The sequence below is a fragment of the Heterocephalus glaber genome, unplaced genomic scaffold (genome assembly GCF_053883595.1).
Source record: "Heterocephalus glaber isolate CG9 unplaced genomic scaffold, H.glaber_assembly_v1.0 deba00001481, whole genome shotgun sequence".
Lineage (NCBI taxonomy): Eukaryota > Metazoa > Chordata > Mammalia > Rodentia > Bathyergidae > Heterocephalus > Heterocephalus glaber.
Genome location: NW_028258317.1, coordinates 1,437,501 through 1,459,757, shown reverse-complemented (window position 1 = coordinate 1,459,757; position 22,257 = coordinate 1,437,501). Strand labels below are relative to the sequence as shown.

At 39.5% G+C, this 22,257-nt stretch overlaps 1 protein-coding gene across 3 annotated transcripts in view; it reads right to left on the bottom strand.

Annotated features, from left to right (window-relative positions):
* Positions 1-5,305: 5,305 nt before the first annotated feature.
* Txndc8 (thioredoxin domain containing 8) overlaps positions 5,306-22,257 on the bottom strand; it is a 70,941-nt gene continuing 53,989 nt past the window's right edge. The window contains exons 5-6 of one of the 3 annotated variants that reach the window (XM_087183531.1): positions 6,923-7,141; positions 5,306-5,801 (exon numbers count right to left, since the gene is read on the bottom strand). In XM_087183531.1, coding sequence (XP_087039657.1) covers positions 6,968-7,141 — 174 coding nt within the window. In that variant the 3' untranslated portion in view covers positions 5,306-5,801; positions 6,923-6,967. The remainder of the gene's footprint in view (positions 5,802-6,922; positions 7,142-22,257) is intronic. The other 2 variants (XM_087183529.1, XM_087183530.1) reach the window with 2 other exon arrangements.

Below are 22,257 nucleotides of genomic sequence, written 5' to 3'. Positions count from 1 at the left end.
ATAGACAAGAAGCATAAATGCTGTAAAGGTAATGTATTTAAGTAAGGAACAAAGACCAAAAAAAATCACTTTGGAAATTTTTCATGTTGATTTAGCCCTCATTTGTTTTATTCTTTGATTTAAAAAAATGTTTAACCTCAAATAACAGCTTTTATTCACTTTAAAATGTTCAAATGTGTAAGAGAATTAGAGGCGGGGATGGGGGAAAGGAAGGGAGGAAAAGGAAAAAAATGAGAAAAGAAGGAAAAAAATGAAACAAAGCCTTTGTCAGTAAGGAGGGGAAGAGGAGTTGAAGGGAGGGGAGGGGAATGGGAAGAAAGTAGAATCAAGATACATCATGTACAGGTACAAATTCCCTATGATGAATGTGATCATTATGTATATCTAAAATGTACTAATAAGCTTAATTAATTGAAAACAATAAATTTCCAAGCCTGATAACAACTTTTAAATAAACTAGTTACATTTGAAAGAATCTAATTTTGTGTTTAGTGTGACTCATGCAGGCTGTTGGCTGGAGCACTTGGGTCTCCTCGTCGCGGCTTTTCATCCTCTCATAGTTGGACTGGGCTTCTGGCATGCTGTTCTCACAGCAGTGTTGGACGTGGGTGAGGGCAGAAGCTAACAGGCCATTGGAGGTCAAGGTTTGTAAGTCTCACAGTGTCATTTCTGCTGTATCAGCTGGCCAAAGCAGGCTTTGAGGCTGTCTAGTTTCAAGAGATGGGGAAAAACATTGCACCTCTTGATCCAAAAGCATGTACTTATAGGGATTGAACAGATCACTGAGACCATATTTGCAAGCAATCTACCCTGGTCCTTATTCTCATGGTTCAAGAGATTGCTCCACCCATAAAGTTAATGTGCTAAGCATCAGGATGGGATAGGAAAAAAGTAAGGCCTTCCCTCTGTCTCTAGACATATGTCCCAGGAGTTGTACACATCCCATCATTGGTTAGAACTTAGATATGTGGCTATAGCTAGCTATAAGAGAGGTTGGGAAATGTAATCTTTATCCTAAGAAGCCAAGTGCCCAGGTAAAAAACATAGATTCTATATATATACTATAGAAGAATGGATTTCGGTGAGACAGATATAATTCATCCATATATCAAGCTAATTCTACACCAAAAAAATATTTTCACCTCATCAACATTTCTTAATTTCTACATCCACTGCTGCTGCACCAGTTCAGACCACCTCCTCACTAATCTGGACCACTGTGATATCCTCACAACTCATCTCTCTTCTGCTTTGCTTGCTCCCCAGTAATCCATTCTGCACACAACAGAATGTAAATCTGAGCACCTTACTCCTTTACTTGAAACACTGCAACAAATTTCTGTAATGGATGTCACAGTTTGTATGGGTCCATGATTGTAAGCAACAGATGCTTACAGTGCATAAGGTATTCTCACAGAATTTCTGGTCATGATGCAGTTGTTAGTCTTGGAACGCAAGGAGAAGAAAGAGAGGTGGGTGGTAGCATGAAGAACAAGTCACAACCCTGCCTTTGCTACTCAACACTGCTGTCACTGGACACTGGATGCCATTGGATCAGGCTGTTGGATAAAACACAATTTTATTGGAATTCCAAATGATGATTTTTTTTTTTTTAGTGTGAATGTGTCCCATGGAATATTTGAGGCAAATTAAACTTACAAATTAAATTTTTTTATTATGAAATTCAGATTTAACTGGATTTAACTCCTATATTTTTCATATTAGATGTGGTAACCCTACCCAGGGTGTCCCATTGCTGTTGCCACTGCTGTCCTTGGAAACTAGCCATCACTTACCAATCAAGTGGGTTTTCCAGGTGGTTCTTGGCTCTTTTGATCATGACTTCTGAGAAGAGCCTGACTATGATTTGGGGAGGTCATGTAACAAGCCCCTGCCCCAGCTGTAGGGGAGATCAGGAAGCTCTCTGTGTCTTTAACACTGTTAGTGTGAAGCAGCCTCCACTGTCCACCAAATATTAAATTTGTCTAACATGGAGGTGGGGCAGCAGTGCGGTTCTGATATTGGGAGCCAGAGAGACCAGTGCCTACCCTATTTGCTTTTCAATGTACATTCCTTATCTTTTGTTATTGTCTCATGGCCTGGGATTTGGGGAGACAATTAATATAATTCTTTGTCAGTGACTGGTTCAAGAACCCAGACTTAAACCAGTTAGCAGATAGTATATTTTGGCCAAGGTTATTTTAGGATTAAGCACATGACTCAACCTGGGCCAAGAAGGGGAGAGGAAAGTTTGCAGGAAGGGTCTAGGAAAAGTTAATTTATTCCTCAAACCTGTATAAAGAGATGATCTTGAGCTGGGGATGAGGCTCATTTGGTGGTAGAGTGCTTGCTGAGCATATCTGAGGCCTCTGCTTGATGCCCAGTATGGCAAAAAACAAAACAACAAAACAAAACAAACCTCTCATTTTCCTCCAGATATCATTTTGTATACTGGTGAATCCTGGAAATTCTATGGCCATCTTGCTTCCAGCCCAAGATGAAGAACATAGAGAAAACAACTGAATGCATCATAATAATTATTGAGACCGGAGCAGGAGCCACTTGATTAAATTCTCTGAAGCTACATCTGGTCATCCAGTTATGTGCACAAATACATTTTTATTTGTCTTAGGCAACTTCAAGTTGGGTATTCTGTGACTTATAGCCAAAACTAACCCAACTGAAAAGAGGATTCATGACTATGTGAGGCACCTTTGTAAACTTATCATTTACTGAATTCTGAAAGCTTAGCATAATGTTTTGATTGAATGTGAAATTATTGCCATTATGAAGTTGTGTGGCAATGATTAGTATTTAAATTAATGCAACACAAACAAGTAGAGATATGCTTCATTAGACCAGAAAAAGAGACCATTTATAATTATTGCCAGATTCTTGCTCTTTTTGCATGAATGCCAGGAGGATGAGACAGCCTCTCAGAGTGTAAGTACCCTCTGAAGAGAGAAACATATTTAAATTTCTGGAAAGGCCTACAGGCAAACATAAACAATATTTTGCCAAACATTGCCTTCTTCCTTCTTTCTTCATATGGTGGACAGCTGCTGCTTCAGTCTGCCTTGCAATCATATCTGTTTTTTGTTTTGTTTGGGTACCAGCATTCTGCTTTTCCTTTGTATGTCTCCCTCCTCCACCATGCCCTGTAATCCCATTGGGACCAGTCATGCAGGTACCACATCTGCTGCCTACCACTAGCCCCAAAGTTGGGCACATGGCTCCAGGCCATTTCAACGCTCTAACAGGAATTTACATCTCTAGGGGGATGATGCAAGAGGAAAAATCTTGGAGTCATTCCCAATGGAACCCTCCCTGGGCTACTGTACTCATGATCCTCAGAAATGCCTAATTTCTGTCATTTCTGAGGCTTGATTCTAGGGACCCTCCAGTGGCTTTGGTTAAGGTAGTGCTATGATTTGGCTATGGTTTGAATGTGCCACCCAAAGGCTCAGGTGTTGGAAGCTTGGTTCTCAGAGTGATTACGTTGTGTGGTAGCAGAACCTGTATGAGGTAAACCCTAGTGCAAGGTGACTGGGACTTTGGAGGGAATTATCCTTGGAAGGGATTAGGTGGTTCTCATGAGACCCCAGTAAATTCTCACAAAAGAGTTTGTTATAAAAGAGCAAGACTGGATCATCCTCACTCTCTGGATTTTTGTTACATGTGATATCTTCCTGTTGCACACATTCCCAATACAGTGCCATCTGCCATGATGTAATGTAGCTTCTGGGGTCCTTACCAGAGCTGAGCAAATGTCAGTGTCATGCTCTCGAACCTACAAATCTGTGAGCCTAATAAAACTCTGTTCTTTATAAAGCACCCAGCCTTAGATATTTTTGTTATAGTGATGGAAATCAAATTACTCAATGTAGCCAGTGTTTCTGTTGCATGCCCCCAAAACCTTAGCCAATACCCTCCACCAATGATCCTTAAACAATGATCCTTAAACAATGATCCTTTATGTACACTTTTTGTTTTCACTGGAAATGTACAAATACAAACTTGACATAAATCCATTTATAGCAATTTCCATTGTGTGCTTAAACTCTCATATAATCAATTTTTAGCAAAAGTTTATTGGAAACTAAAGTGTATTTTGTTTAGTGCTTACACAGCACTTATTGTGTAAAAAGCATTGTTTATTTGTTCAATCCTCATTACAATCTAATATAAGTGCTGTTGTTATACCTGTTTTACATATTTTGAAGCTGGAACATAGAAAGGTTAAGTAATATGCTCAAAGTCACTCAGTTGGTAAATGACAGAGCTGTGATATAAACCATGACACTCAGACTTCAGTCAGTGGTCTTTCCCATTTTGTAAAATTAGCGTCATCAGAAGATTGAGGCTTTAACTATAAAATCCACTCCTGATGAATAAGATTCTGTATGTGCATCTTATTGATAGACTATCTTTCCAGCCAGAAGCAAGAAGTTAAACAGAGGTGTCTGAAAGTCCATGGCTTCCAATTATCTCTCTCTTTTTTTTTAGCCAAATAAAAACTGCTTGGGATTTCCAAGGGGAAAAACACTCATGTAGTTAGTTAGCAAGGATGAACCAAGCCTGGACACCTGCTACTGTTTTTCTTTCACTGTTGCCAGGTTAGCCATGAACAGCCTTGAATCAATAGGTAATTGTAATTGACACTGAATATAATTAATTATATAATTTTAATGTTTTAAGTTTATTTCCTCTAAAGTTTCTCCATAAAACTGGGATATTTAAAAGGCTTCCATGGAAAATAAAGAGAATACAAGATCCAGGCTTTATTTATAGCTGACTCAGCTATGCATCATACCCACCACAGTGTGAATTCTCTCAAACCACCATTATTAACTCTCATAAATGTCTATGGGATTACACACTCATTTGAATATTCAATCCTGTGTATTGAGTTCCTACTAAATGCCAGGTGCTGTTCTACGCACTTGGGATATGACAGTGAACAAGCAGACAGGAAAAGCTACCTACATGGTACTGAAAATCTAATAGGAGTTATAATCCCACCACTGTACAATTAAAAAACCCTGAATTTCCCCAGGCTTCTCATTGTTTCCATTACTATATAGAATGAAAGAATGCTGAGTCTCTGGGGTGAGCCATCTATGGGCTTGGTTTTCCAGAGATGACCAAGTAGAGGACATTATAGGAAAAGACTGCCTGGAAAAGGTGACAATATTTGCTGGAAGATAAAGGAGATTTATTAAGTGCCCAAGATTTCTTCTTCTTCTTCTTTTTTTGGTACTGGGGATCAAACTCAGGTCCTTGTGCTTGTGAGGCAAGCAGCGGGACCACTGAGTTAAATCCCTGGCCCCTGCCCAAGATTTCATATTAACAGACTGTGCATTTCACACATGCTAACCTATTTAATTCTCACAAAAATCTAAAATATACTATATATCATAAATTTGCTTATTTTCATCTCTTAATTTCTCTGAAGTTGAGATGTGTCTTATAAGCCATAACCTCTTATTATTGCTGTTGGCATGGCAGTGGCAGCAATCGGGATATTGCCTGATGCTGTTGCACTTGATCACACATGTTCATACACACACACACACACACACACACACATTTTGTGGTTTGGGAGATTGAACCCAAGCTAGGTCTGTGCACTACCACTGAGCTACATACCAAACTCTTCTTCATATTTTCAATATTTAAGTTGCTTTATAAACACTGTTGGTGCTGCATATGTTGGGTTATTCATTGATTACAGTCTCTTCATTGTTCTTGTCAGAAACCTGTTGACACCTGCTGAGAAGATCATCTTGTAGAATGAAGTGCTAAAGAGATGAAAGAAAGTCTCTTAAATGGGGCAATAAGTTAAGGGGGGCATGCACGATGATCCACTTTGGGAAATGCTGTGTCACCAATCCTATTAATGGAAGAGAGGGCAGTTTTGTATGAAAAATTTTAAGCAGGCATCATGTCCTCATTTGATAGGCTTCTTTTAGGGTACATGATGTGTTTTATAATCAAAAGCACCTTAGATTCAATAGAATGCAGAATTATTATGTCATCTGCACTCTCTCCTGTTTCTTCATTGAGCCCAATCAGTATTATGTTATTCTTTTTTGCATCATCTGGCAGCTGCTGGATTGATTTCTCATGTTCCCTTATAATTTTGAAGCAATTTTTCTTTTCCTGGTCACTAATTGCAATCTTATCTTCTATATCTGAAATTCTGTCCTCACATTGGCTCATTCTGCTGTGTAGACTTTCAATGGAGTTTTTCATGTCCTGGAAATCTATTTGCATCTGTTTTATGGATTCCATTTGTTTCTTATGTTGGGATTCCATCATGTTCCTCAGCTCCTCTCTAGATTTATTAATCATGTCTTGCACTAGGGGCACAATTTCTCCTGTTATCTGAGAAATTATTTTTGATTTCATTTTTTCCAGATCCCCTTTTGTTGCCAATTCAGTGGGTCCAGGTGGTTGAGTATCAGAGGGTTCCATCTCATTTCCCTTTGGGGCTACTGTAGGTGATCTGGAAGTCTGGTTTTGAGACTTATTTATGTGTTTTCTCATTTCGCCTCGGGGTGGGGGGCGGCTGTTAGCACCTGTACGGATTACCTCCTCTGAGCTGGGAGAGGTGGGGCAGGGGCCGGGAGCAGCGGTAGGGATGGTGACCCAAAAGCCCTTTCTTGTGGGCTGGGAGCAGCTGGAGGGATGGTGGCCGGGAAACCCCTTCCTCTGGACCAGGAGCAGTGGGATGGTGGCTCAGAAGCCCCTCCCTCTGGGCTAGGAGCAGTGGGACAGAAGGTGGCCCAAAAGCCCTTTCCTCTGGGCTGGGAGCAGCGGGAGGGATGGTGACCAGGAAGCCCCTTCCTCTGGACCAGGAGCAGTGGGACAACGGCTCAGAAGCCCCTACCTGTGAGCCGGGAACAGTGGGCCTCAGTACCTTGGTCTGGTGGTCTGGTGTCCTCTGCATCTTTGTAGTGTGGAATCAGGTGGCTGCCTGACTGCAGCGGGGTGATTCGGTGTCTTCCGCGCGACTCAGGACCTCAGTAGGGCGTGCACAGACCTGCCTGTCTGCAGCGGGCTGATTTGGCGTGTGTTCCGCGCGACTGGCGACCTCGGTAGGGTGTGGGCAGATGAATATAATTTTTAATTCTGCTCTCTGTTGGTTTAAGATAAGAACACTGATTCAAGGTTACTTCGATGTCTGTGGCAGGCAGTAAAATTTAAAATGTAATAATTCAGTTGTCTCAACGCTGCTAGGTGGATTTGAATCCAATGACTTCTAGTGCGCCCATCACAGAAACTGAGATTCGGGAAAGCCACCAGAGCAAGGAGAATCCCCAAAGCTAAAGCTGCCCTACGTTCTTCTGCTCAACGGTGGCAAAGACTTTGACCAGAATGTAGAATTATTATTCCTATTTTATAAATGAGAAATTTGAGGCACAATAACATGAATTTACTTGCCCCAAACTCCACAGATAGAAATGGTAGAGCCAGGACGTAATCATGAAGTGTATAGTTTCAGAGTCTCTATAACCAATTAACCATTATATAACCAATTAACCATTGTAATATACTGTTTCTCAAGATAGGTGCATTGGAGGTTGTCACAACCTGATTAATTTATCCAGTCAGCCAGTATATATTGAGTGCTTACTATGTACCAGACACTGGCATGTATTTGGGGACAAGTACAGTGGTGAGCAAGAACTTTGAGCTACCCTCATGGGGTCATAATTCTTACTAAGGAAATATATCTTAATCAAATATTCAAATAATGACAGGCATAAATATAAAAGTGTACTTGTGTAAAAAGAGACAGAAGAGCTATACAGTGCTATTAAAATGTAAAATGATGTGCCCTTCTATAATCTGTCAAAGAAAGTTTCCAAGATGAAGAGTCTTTTGAAGTAAAAGTAAAGAGGCAACAGGGCCCTGCCCAGACACCAGCAGCTTGGACCCACAGGCCTCAGCCAAAGGCCTGTCTGGAAAACAGCTGCTCAGGTGCTCAAGTAACAGCCAGAGGCCCACCCAGATACCATCAGTAAGTGCTCGCAGGTCCCCAGCCATAACCCCACCTGGACAACAGGGCAACACAGGGGTCCAGAAAGTCACCATTCTGAACCCAGGAATTAGTGCAGTAGTGAGCAGCAGAGAGATGGCCTCTCTGAGTCTTGCAGAGAATTGAAGACCACTGGGTGAGCAAAAAGTCACCCCAACAAAGGCACAGCAGACTGCATATGTTGAAATAAGACATGAAAACAAATCTCAAAACCAAACCTCCAGATCACCTAAGGCAACCCCAAAGGGCAGTGAGAAGGAATAATCTGATACTCAACTACCTTGACTCCCTGAACTGGCAATGAAAGAGGATCTGGAAAGAATGAAATCAGAAATAATTTCTCAGATAACACCAGAAATTGTGCCCATAGTGCAAGACATGATTAATAACTCTAGAGCAGGCACAGACAAAAATAGAGGAGCTGAGAAACATGATGGAATCCCAACATAGGATACAAATAGAATCCATAAAACAGATGCAACCAGATATCCAGGAGATTAAAAACTCCATTTAAAGTTTAAGCAGCAGAATGAGCCAATGTGAGGACAGAATATCAGATATAGAAGATAAGATTGCAATTAGTGACCAGGAAAAGAAAAATTTCTTAAAAATAGAAAGGGACCATGAGAAATCAATCCAGCAACTGCTAGATGACGCAAAGAAGAATAGCATAAGACTGATCAGAGTCAATGAAGAAAGATGAGAGAGTGCAAACAACATGCAAAAGCTGTTCACAGAAGTAGTGGCAGAAAACTTCCCAAGCAGGGGAAAAGAACTTGACATACAGATAAGTGAGGCATATAGGACTCCAATTAACTGTGATAAAAAAGAATCTACACATAGGCATATAATAGTTAGGACTCCAGATACCTAATAGAAGAACAAAATCCTACGAGCAGTTAGAGACAAGAAACAAATCACATACAAAGGAAAGCCCATCACAATCACAGCAGACTTCTAAACACAAACCCTCAAGTCAAGAAGAGCCTAGAGTGAAGTATTTCAAGCCCTAAAAGAAAAAAAACTCCAACCGAGATTGATGTACCCTGCAAAACTATCAAAATTGATGGTGAAATGAGATACTTTCAGGACAAAGAGTACCTTAGGAACTTCATGAATACCAAACCAGCACTTGAAAAAATTTTAAACAATATCCTAGAAAAAGACAACAAGGATCACAACCCCAGGAAGCCCTGCAGAATGAATCCATCAGGCACAACAAGAAATTAAATGCAAAGGGGAGAATCCAACAAAAAGAAAAAGTCATGACAAGGATAAGTCAATACTTATCAGTTATAACCATCAACGTTAATGGTCTCAACTTACCAGTGAAAATAAATAGATTGGCAGAATGGGTCAAGAAGCAAGATCCAACAATATGCTGCATACAAGAAAAACAATTAAAAAAGAAACTCATAGACTGAAAGTTAAAGGGTGGAAAACAATACTCCATGTGACAGGAACCCCCCAAAAAGCAGGAGTAGCTATCCTCCTTGCAGATCTAGTGGATTTCAAACCAACACTGATTAAGAGAGACAAAGAAGGACACTACATCCTTATAAAGGGAACAATGCAACAGGAAGACATGAAAATCATTAATATATATGCACCAAACACTAGTGTGCCCAACTATATATATAAACAAATACTAAGGGACATGAAAAATCATATAAAAACTAATGCAATAGTAGTGGGGGACCTCAATACCTCACTTCCAGAAATAGATCAACTAGACAAAAAACAAACAATGAAACACTAGAACTCAATGAAACTCTTGAACAAATGGACTTAACAGATGTTTACAGAGTGTCCCACCCCAGAAAATCAGAATACACATTCTTTTCAGCAGCACATGGGTCATTCTCCAAAATAGACCACATACTTGCTCATAGAACATGTTTAAGTAAGTGCAAAGGAATTGCAGTTATCCCCTGTATGTTATCAGACCATAGTGCAATGAAATTGGAGATCAATAGCAAAAGAAACCACAAGAATTTCATAAACACATGGAAATTGAACAACACACTTCTGAATAACCAATGGGTTACAGAGAAAATTAAAGAAGAAATCAGACAGTTCCTACAATTAAATGACAAGGCCATTACAACCTATCAGAATCTATGAGACACAATGGAGGCAGTCTTATGAGAGAAATTCATAGCACTGAATACTCATATTAGGAAAACAGAGCAAGCTCAAATAAACAACCTAATGCTTTGACAAACTTAAAGTTCATAGAAGGGAGGAATTATAAAGATCAGAGCAGAAATCAGTGCAATGGAGACTAAGAGAATGATACAAAAAATTAATGAAGCCAAGAGTTGGTTCTTTGAAAGAAGAAAGAAAATTGATAAACCCTTAGCCAATCTTATCAAACAAAGGAAAGAAAATGATCAAATCCATGCAATTAGGAATGAAAAGGGTGAAATTACAACAGACCCAGTAGAAATCCAGAGTATCGTCAATACCTACTTAGAGAAATATGCCAATAAGATGGAAAACACAGAAGAAATGGACAGATTTCTAGATATATATGAATTACCAAAGTTGAATGAAGAAGACCTAAAAAATTCTAAACAATCCAATATCAACTAATGAAATTAAAAACATAATGAAAACCTTACCAACTAAGAAAAGTCCAGGTCTTGATGGCTTTACTGCTGAATTTTACAAGACATTTAGAGAAGAACTGCTGCCACTACTGTTTAAACTCTTCAGTGAAATTGAAAGGGAAGCAATACTCGCAAATTCATTCCTGGAAGCAAGCATCACCTTGATCCCTAAAGCAGAGAAAGACCCAACTGAAAAAGAGAACTATAGGCCAATCTCACCAATGAACATAGATACAAAAATCCCTAATAAGATACTGGCAAATAGAATTCAGAAGATCTTCAAGAAGATCATACACCCTGACCAAGAGGGCTTCATCCCAGGGATGCAGGGATGGTTACATCAATCAATGTAATACACTATATCAATAGAGCCAAGGACAAAAAACATATGATCATCTCAATAGATGCAGAAAAAGCATTTGACAAAATCCAACACACATTTATGATAAAAACCCTACAAAAATTGTGATAGATCGTCTCTATCTCAACCTGATAAAAGCCATCTATGAAAAACCAACAGCCAATATCATACTAAATGGTCAAAAACTGAAATCTTTCACACTTAAATCAGGAACAAGAAAAGGATGTTCACTATCATCACTTGTGTTCAATATAGTTTTGGAAACATTACCCACAGCATTTAGACAAAAGAAATAAATAAAAGGAATAAAGATAGGAAACAAAGAAGTCAAATTGTCATTATTTGCAGATGACATGATACTGTATATGGACGACCCCAAGAACTCCACCAAAAGTCTTCTAGACTTAATAACCAAGTTCAGTAAAGTACCTGGATACAAGGTCAACACACAAAAATCCATAGCTTTCCTGTACACGTACAACAGTCTCACTTAAAAAGAACCTGGAGTGCCGGGGATTTAGCTCAATGGTTCCACCACCTGCCTCGCAAGTGCAAGGTCCCGAGTTCAATCCCTGGTACCAAAAAACCCAAAATAAAACAAAATAAAAAAAACAAAGAAACTGGAGAAACAACTCCCTTCACAATAGCATCCAAAAAAATGAAATACCTAGGAATCATCCTAACAAAAGAAATGAAAGACCTCCACTCTGAATACTATAGCACTCTGAAAAAGGCAATTGAAGAGGATATCCAAAAATGGAAAGACATCTCCTGGTCCTGGGTAGGAAGAACCAATGTAGTGAAAATGGCCATACTTACAAAACTGCTATATAGATTCAATGCCATCCCAATTGAAATTCCAACAGCATACTTCACAGACCTTGAGAAAACAATCCAAAAATTCATTTGGAACAAGAAGAGACCTAGAATAGCAAAAGCAATTCTAGGCAATAAAGACAAGGTAGGGGGTATCACAATCCCCAATTTGAAACCAAAGTACAAAGCTTCTGTGATAAAAACAGCACAGTACCGGCAAACAAACAACAAACAGGCCCGAGGACCAGTAGAACCGATTAGAAGATGCAGGGGCCTGAGGGTTTAGCTCAGTGGTTGTCCTGCCTGCATCGAAAGTGCAAAGTCCCAAGTTTGATCCCCGGTACCAAAAAAAAAAAAAAAAAAAAAAGATGCAGAAACAACTCCAGACACATTCAGCCTCCTTATCTTTGACAAAGGAGCTAAACACCCTCACTGGAGGAAAGATAGCCTCTTTAATAAATGGTGCTGGAAAAATTGAGTTTCAACTTGCCAAAGATTAAAACTAGACCTATATCTCTCACTAGGTACTAAACTAAAATCAAAATGGATTAAAGATATAAATATTAAATCAGAAACACTAAACCAGCTGGAAGAGAGGTTAGGTAGAACTCTTGAAGACTTTGGTGTAGGAAAAGATTACATGAACAAAACCTCAGTTGCACATGAACTAGCACAAACAATCAACAAGTGGGATCTCTTCTTACTAAAAAGCTTCTGCACAGCAAGAGAAACCACCAATAGAGTTAATAAACTACCTACCATTTGTGAAAAAATTTTTATCAGTGGTTCCTCAGCAAAGGACTACTATCTAGAACATATAAAGACCTTAAAAAATCAGATCCTCCAAATTTAAAGACTCAATTCAAAAATGGGCTTCTGAAATGAACAGACATTTCTCAAAGAAGTAGAAGCAGTAAATAAACATACGAAAAAATGTTCAACATCACTGGTCATTCGAGAGATGCAGATGAAAACAACACCTGAGATTCCACCTCACCCCAGAAAGAATGGCTGGTATCAAGAAATCAACCAACAACAAATGCTGGCAGTGCTGTGGGGAGAAAGAAACTCTTCTCCATTGCTGGTGGGAGTGCAGACTGGTGCAACCACTGTGGAAATCAGTATGGAGATACCTCAAGGAACTAGGGCTAGAGGTCCCATTTGACCTAGTTCTTCCCCTGCTGGGAAAGAATCATACCACAGTGCTACATGTGCACCTATTTCATAGCGGCACAGTTTTTAATAGCTAAAACTTGGAAACAGCCCAATTGCCCACCAACTGGAGACTGGATAAAGGAAATGTGTTTAAAAAAAAAATGGAGTACTACTGAGCCATAAAGAATGAGAAACTAGAGACATTTATAGCTAAATGGATGCATATTGAGGCCATACTCTTAAGTGAAATAAATAGGACACACATGTGTAAATACCAAATAGTTTCTCTGGTGTGAAAAAATGAAAGTGTAAATAAAAATCAAAATGTATAATGGATATTGTAAAATAGGAAGAAAAGTTCCAAAGGGGAAGTGGGAGAGGTAGGGGAAAGGAAAGAAGGGAAAGGAGTAAATATGAAAAAAGGAAAAAATGAAGGGAGGGCAGGGGAGTAGGGGAAAAAACAGTAAATAGGCAATGAGGGTGCAAGGAAGAGCACCCCAGAGACAGGAAATAGCATGTAAAAAGGCCCAATGGTGGGAAAGAATTTAAAGTGTTTTCAAGTTGGGAAAAAGCCAAGTGATGTGTGTGTTTGTGTGTGTGTAGAAGGGGATCAGAGGGTTATGATATGAAAGTAGTTAGACTGATAAAGGTAAGATAACACATGGCCCTGTAGTCTTCTGCTGGGCATGGTACATATGCCTGAAATGCCAGCTACTTGGGAGGCTGAAGTAGAAGGATCACTTCAAGCCCAGCCTCGGTAATTTGAGTAAAGCTTGTCTCAGAAAAGAAAGAGAAGAGGAGAGGAGAGAAGAGAGAAGGGGAGGGGAAGGGAGGGAGGAGAAGGTGGGGGAGGGAAGAGAAGAAAGAATTGTAGCCTCCATCTTTTTTTTTTTTTTTTGGTACCGGGGATCGAACTCGGGACCTTGCGCTTTCGAGGCAGGCGCCAGAACCACTGAACTAAATCCCTGGCATGTAGCCTCCATCTTAAAAGCAATAGTACTCTCCAAATGTTTGGTTGTCGCAATTATTGACCCCTACTTAGCTATACTCTTATTTTGTAAATCTGAAAGAATGCCAAAGGCTGATTCACATTTAGTGGACAGTATTTTTTCTGAAAGACCTTGATAAGTAGCTCTTTATATAGAAGCCACAATTGTGTCCCCTATCATTCTTTTGCTGAAACCAAAAGCAATCTGTCCTGCAGTCCTGCTGTGCTGTGATTAGCTACTTCTTTTTCTATTCTTTTTTGTTTCTTGCAATTTCAATCAATAACTTTGTTAGAGCAGACTTGGCCCCCAAGTGTCCTAGGGCTGCCACTTTCAGCTCTTGATCTGGGAGCACGGATCCTATGAGAAGCCACATTTGCCACAGGCATAGAGCTGTTCTGACAGGTGTGGCAGATCTGGCTCCCTAAAGAATCCAGAATTCAGACTCCTGCAGGGCCAGGCTAGAGGTCAACCAGAAGGCAAATGGAGGGACTCTCCTCTGTCCTCTACCCTACGTTCTGGACTCTTGTCTGTCCTTTTAATTTCAACACCAACCTTCCTCTACCCAATCTCTGAAGTTGAACTTTTTACAGGGTGTTTCTTTTTTCCCTCTCAAGGAAATTATCATTTTAAGAAAAGGATCTAATATGGTACATCTGGGAATATTTGCTTTTTAAAGACCACTGGAGAGGACAATGTTGACCATAAGGAAATGAATATTTATACAATGTCCAGCGTTCAGAATCCTTTAAGTCATGTCATATGGATAAGCTCCTCATACACATTATAGGGTGATTCTTATTAGTGGGACACAACACCTGTTGTTCACAACTTAAAGGAGAAGTGTATTTTGGCTCACATTTTTAGTTCCTAATTTGCTGGATCTAGGACAGGAAGACACAGTGGAAGGGGCTGGGTGGGAGAGAGCTACTCATGTCAGGGCATCCAAGAAGCAGAGAGAGTGAAGGGAGGAGCTGAAAAGGCAACAGACCCTTCCAGGCCATGCTCTAAGTGACTCACCTCTCCCAACTGAACTGCACCTCCTAAAAGTAAGCCAGATATAGATTCCTATAATCCAATAACCTTCCAACAGCCCTGCCTATGAGTGAATGAGGTATTGGGGGGAACATCTAGATATAAACCATAACAGTGATCAAAAAAGGAAACAGCAGAGAAAAGTTAGGAGGTCTAATTTTGCTCTTTTACTTGGCTGACAGACCAATGCAATCCATTACTCTTAGGTAGCTTTTTTCCTCTCCCTTTCTGTATTTTAGCTTTCTTTTTACAAAGCAGGGAGTGGCTGGGGAATGGCATTTCCAGTTTTGGTAAAGGACGTAGACAAGAATGGAATAATTCTAACACATTCATTTTCCCTATTTCAAAAACAAGATTAGCAGCAATGACACAACAAACAGGTACTAAATGTTGCCAGGTCCCTTTTAATCCCCAGGTCTTAAAAGAAAAGATGTCAGTCACCTTTCTGGTTAGTAAGAGCTAAACCTCAACCTTTGGGTCCTTTTTAACCAGATCAGCTTGAGTTTACTTTTGAACTGACCAAGAATTAAGTGCTGAGATGGCTAGAAAAATAATTTAACCAATGTAGATGGATATAGACTTAGCACTGGGCAGACTGACTCAATTAAAGGAAAAATTACACCACAGACAAATTGTCCAAAGCTACAGAGTTCTGAGAAAAGATTTTGGGGTAGGGTTGACATAGTTATAAAGGCAGGTGTCAATGAGGACTTTGTTAGGTTTGAATTTAGGTAATTTAATATGGAAAAGCAAGTTTAATGATAGCTGCAGTGAAACTAAGCTAGGAATAAGGTCTGAGTTTGGAGAATGCTTCTACAGAGAGAGTATCATTTGACTGAAAAATATCATTCTGAACTCTTTCCTGAGGCAGCCTGTGAGAAGAGCAGCTGCTATCTCTGCTGAGGAATGTTCACAATGGTCAGTGAGATTTGGGAACATATCAGATAGACTGTCTTAGTGTGGAATGTGGGAAGAGCAGTATTTATTCCAAAATCATTCTTTGTATTTTAAGAAGTGACTACTTCTTTATTTCTCTAGTTTTTAAAAATCTGTCTAGACTTAGTCTATCAGTGATTTATGAAAGAGAGTATTCAGTTCACCAGCTACCTACAAAGGTTAATTTCTGTCATACCTTGCCTACTGTGGTTAAATATTGTCAGTGCTATGAAAAATACTAAAACACAGAGCATGTCAAAAACTTCAGTGCCTTTGCCAGCCTGTAGGATGATTACTCTTTATTACATTGCATCCTAGAGAGTGTTGGGGAATACAAAAGAAGGAAAGCAGGAAGGAAGGAAGGAAGGAAGGAAGGAAGGAAGGGTGGGTGATAGATTGGAGAGTGAAGAGTGAAAGAAAGAAGAAAATCAACATGTTCAAAGAGATTGCAATCTGGCTGTAAAGGTAGAAATGAAAACGCAATTGTCCTCCTCATCATCCTGAACACCTGTTACGGGCAGGTGCCACACAAAAAGCTTCATATACATTATCCCATTTGACACTCTCAGTGACTTTTGGGAGGTAGCCATTAGAACTTAGTCTACAAAAAGAGAAAAGTGAGCCCCAGGGAGCTTCTGGCTTGGTAGTGGCTGACTCATAGATGCAAACCTAGGCCTGTCTGACTTTAGAGCCCACCATTCTTCTGTTTCTGCACACTGCCCTCACAAGAAAACTTGAAAGCCAAATACAGTGACTAATAGCCAACTCCATTAGTAAAGCCAGAACCAGTCCCAACATGGAGGAGATTAATTGCTGGCTGCTGTTGCTATTTATTGGCTGGACTGAGTGTAGGTTCTCACCCTTGTAATGTGATCTGTGTGGGAGCAGATTCCAGACTTATAAAGTATATAGAAACTCTAAAGTGTGAGGTGTTATTATGTGTGTTATAGACAAGACAGAGAATAATATATAGAATTTTGCTCCTTCTTAAAGGACTGGTTTATAGACTCTAGAATATATTAATTTTGAGCACTTTATCTTTCCTTTTTCCATTTCCATTCCTGATTGTAGTTAAGCTCCTATGTGTAGTTATTCCCGCAGTCACGCATTAAGCCAATATTTACAAGCCTCTAGTAAGTACCTGATAATATCCTAGTTACTGCACACATAAACATAGAAAGTCACAACCATTGTTTATAGGAAGCTAGGTCTCATTGGAAACAGACACAAGGTTACCAGACTCAGAAATAAAAGTACAGGAGACCCTGGTAAATATTGCATGAGACATACTTAGACTAAAACATTATCCTTGGTTTAAGTGAAATTGAAATAGAACTAGGCACCCCATATTTTATCTGGCAACTTTAAGCAGACATGAAAACCCATCACACCCAAGAAAAATATGGCTACTCTGAAGGACGTACAGTGATGACTATGTAGCCATAAGAGGGAAGGAACATTTTGCCCTATCTAGAAAGGCCAAAGGGAAGTTCCACAGAACTGTGTGGCCAACCTGAAAGAATTCAAAACGTGCTGGATGGTCTTGAAGGAAGAGTAAGATTTAATAGGCAGAGATGGGGGAAGAAATTTCTAGAAACAAGAAGCAGTATAGAGTTTGAAATTAATGGTTGGGTTGTATGGGCCATGGAAAGAGTAAAAGTGAGATTCAGATCATGAAGGAATTTGGAAGAAAGATGAAAGACTTGAAACTTCATCCTACCATGAATAGAAACCATTCAAAGTGTAGATTTGACATTTTTTTATTTTTCATATAAGCAAATTTTGACTAAGCAGTGTGTTACAACATATGGTACATGGACTAATATTACTGTGGGTGAGGTAATTTCAGATAATTATTTCTGATGATTTGAGGTAGTATGGAGATTTGGCATTAAATAATCTAACTTAACCAGGGAGAATATTAATTTATCTTTTAGTAATTGAAAGTTCTAATTTTATTTTTATATGTACTCTTAAAAATAGGACTTTACTTTTTCAGAGCAGTTTTAGAATTACAGAAAAACTGAACAGAAACTGCGGAGAGTTCCATATATCCACTTCTTTTTGCTTGTTTGTTTTTGCAGTACTGAAGATTGAATACAGAGGTTTTTACACAATAGGCACGTGCTCTACCACTGACCTATATCCCCAGCCTTTTTTATTTTTTATTTCAAGACTAAGTTTCTCAGGCTAGCTTCAAATTGGTAATTTACCTGTGTAGCTGGGATGGCAGGTGTATGCCACTTTGCCCAGCTTTGATATAATTTTTGTCCTTTTTAACATCAGTTGCTTATCCTGTTGCAGGGAGAGAGGGAGAGAAGGAGAGAAAGGGAACAAGGAAGTAGTTTGGGAGAGAGAGAGAGACAGAGACATAGAGACAGAGAGAAAGATGGGGGTTGGGGGAGGACGCACGCAGGCTTTGAATCTTTGACAAATCACGTATCAAGTTAGAACTGAAAATAAAAGTCACTTTGTTTTCAACATATGTGTTGGTTTTTGTAGTTTTCTTCTTCTGATAATATTTGTCTTCTATTTAAGCTGTGGTGATAAAAAATTGTGATTTAGGCTGCAAACAGGCAGGTCTGTGGACTCCCTACTGAGGCTGCGAGTTCCACAGAACACACCAAATCAGCCCGGGCCCCGGCAGCAATCCACTGGACACAACCCTGACCACTCCTCTGTACAGCCACCTGGTTCCACACTACAAAGACGCAGAGGACACTGGACCACCAGATCACAGTACTGGGTCCTGCCACTCCCGGCCCAGAGGTAGGGGCTTCTGAGCCCCTGTCCCACTGCTCCTGGTCCAGAGGAATGGGCTTCCTGGCCGCCATCCCTCTGGCTACTCCCAGCCCAGAGGAAAGGGCTTTTAGGCCACCATCCCTACCGCTGCTCCCAGCCCCTGTCCCACCTCTCCCAGCTCAGAGGAGGTAATTTGCACGGGCGCCAACAGCACCCCCCTGCCCCCCCCAGTTGAAATGAGGAAACATGTAAATAAGTCTCAAAACTAGACTTCCAGATCACCTACAGCAACCCCAAAGGGAAATGAGATGGAACCCTCTGATACTCACCCACCTGGACCCACTGAACTGGCAACAAAAGGGGATCTGGAAAAAGTGAAATCAGAAATAATTTCTCAGATAACAGGAGAAATTGTGCCCCTAGTGCAAGACATGATTAATAAATCTAGAGAGGAGCTGAGGAACATGATGGAATCCCAACATAAGAAACAAATGGAATCCATAAAACAGATGCAAATAGATTTCCAGGACATGAAAAACTCCATTGAAAGTCTACACAGCAGAATGAGCCAGTGTGAGGATGGAATTTCAGATATAGAAGATAAGATTTCAGTTAGTGACCAGGAAAAGAAAAATAGCTTCAAAATTATAAGGGAACATGAGAAATCAATCCAGCAGCTGCTAGATGATGCAAAGAAGAATAACATAAGACTGATTGGACTCAATGAAGAAACAGGAGAGAGTGCAGATGACATAAAAAATTCCTTCACAGAAATAATGGCAGAAAACTTCTCAAGCAGGGGAAAAGAACTTGACATACAGATAAGTGAGGTATATAGGACTCCAAATAGCCTTGATCAAAAAAAAATCTACACATAGGCATATAATTGTTAAGATTCCAGAAACTCAACAGAAGAACAAAGTTCTACAAGCAGTTAGAGAAAAGAAACAAATCACATACAAAGGAAAGCCCACCAGAATCACAGCAGACTTCTCAACACAAACCATCAAGGCAAGAAGAGCTTGCAGTGACATATTCCATGCCCTAAAAGAAAACAGCCTCCAACCCAGATTGATGTACTCTGCAAAACTATCTTTCAAAATTGATGGAGAAATAAGATACTTTCATGACAAAGAGAACCTTAGGAACTTCGTGAACAGCAAAGCACCACTCCAAAGAATTTTACAGGATATCCTAGGAACAGACATTGAGGATCACAACCCCAGGAAGCCCAGCAGATTGAACCCATCTGGCATGACAAGAAATTAAATGTAAAGGGGGAGAACCCAACAAAAAGAAAAAGTCATGGCAATGACAAGTCAATACATTTCAGTTATAACCATGAACGTTAATGGTCTCAATTCACCAATCAAAAGAAATAGACTGGCAGAATGGGTCAAGAAGCAAAATCCAACAATATTCTGCATACAAGAAACACACTTCATTCAAAAGGAAACTCATAGATTGAAAGTTAAAGGGTGGAGAACAATACTCCATGCAACGGGAACCCAAAAAAAAGCAGGAGTAGCTATCCTCTTTGCAGATCAAGTAGATTTCAAACCAACACTGACTAAGAGAGATGAAGAAGGACACTACATCCTTGTAAAGGGAAGAATCCAAGAGGAAGAGATGACAATCATAAATATCTATGCACCAAACACTAGTGCACCCAACTATATAAAACAAATACTAATGGACATGAAAAGTCATATATGCACTAATACAATTGTAGTGGGGGACCTCAACACCCAACTATCACAAATAGATAGATCAGCTAGACAAAAATTAAGTAATGAAATACTAGAACTCAATTGAACTCTTGAACAAATGAACTTAACAGATGTTTATAGAGTCTTCCACCCCAAAAAATCAGAATGCACACTCTTCTCAGCTGCACATGAGTCATTCTCAAAAACAGACCACATACTCGCACATAGAACATGTTTAAGTAAGTGCAAAGGAATTGAAGTTATCCCCTGTATATTATCAGACCATAGTGTGATGAAATTGGAGATCCATAGCAAAAGAAACTCAAAAAATGTCATAAACACATGGAAATTGAACAACACACTTCTGAATAACCAATGGGTCACAGAGGAAATTAAAGAAGAAATCAGACAGTTCCTTCAATTAAATGACAATGACAGTGCAACATATTGGAATCTATGGGACACAATGAAAGCAGTCTTATGAGGGAAATTCATAGCAGTGAATATGCATATTAGGAAAACAGAACAGGCCCAATTAAACAACCTGATGCTGAACCTCAAGCTTCTAGAAAAAGAAGAGCAGGACAATCCCAAAGCTCATACAAGGGAAGAAATTATAAAGATCAGAGGAGAAATCAATGCAATGGAGACTAAGAGAACGATACAAAAAAATCAATGAAGCCAAGAGTTGGTTCTTTGAAAGAATCAACAAAATTGATAAACCTTTAGCCAACCTTGTCAGAAAAAGAAAAGAAAAGGCCCAAATCCATGCAATTAGGAATGAGAAGGGTGAAATTACAACAGACCCAGCAGAAATCCAGAGGATCATCAATACCTACTTCCAGAACCTATACACCAATAAGATGGACAACACAAAAGAAATGGACAGATTCCTAGATACATATGAATTACCGAAGTTGAACGAAGAAGACCTAAAAATTCTGAACAACCCAATATCAACCAATGAAATTGAAAATGTAATTAAAACCTTATCACCTAAGAAAAGCCCGGGCCCTGATGGCTCCATTGCTGAATTCTACAAGACATTTAGAGAGGAACTGCTGCCGCTACTGTTTAAACTCTTCAAGGAAATTGAAAGGGAAGCAATACTCCCAAATTCATTCCTGGAAGCAAGCATCACCTTGATCCCCAAAGCAGAGAATGACCCAACTGAAAAAGAGAACTATAGGCCAATCTCACTAATGAACATAGATGCAAAAATCCTTAATAAGATACTGGCAAACAGAATGCAGAAGATCATCAAGAAGATCATACACCCTGATCAAGTGGGATTCATCCCAGGGATGCAGGGATGGTTCAATATACAAAAATCAATTAATGTAATACACTATATCAATAGAGCCAAGGACAAAAACCAGATGATTATCTCCATAGATGCAGAAAAAGCATTTGACAAAATCCAACATGCATTTATGATAAAAATCCTACAAAAAATTGGAATAGATGGTCTCTCCCTCAAACTGATAAAAGCCATCTATGAAAAACCAACAGCCAATATCCTACTAAATGGTCAAAAACTGAAACCCTTCACACTCAAATCAGGAACAAGACAAGGATGTCCACTATCACCACTCTTGTTCAATATAGTTCTGGAAACATTAGCCACGGCAATTAGACAAGAGAAAGAAATAAAAGGAATAAAGATAGGAAATGAAGAAGTCAAAATGTCATTATTTGCAGATGACATGATACTCTATATAGAAGACCCAAGAACTCCACCAAAAGTCTTCTAGACTTAATAAACAAATTCAGTCAAGTAGCTGGTTACAAGGTCAACACACAAAAATCAATAGCTCTCCTCTACACCAATGACAGACTCACTGAGAGAGAAATAGGGCAA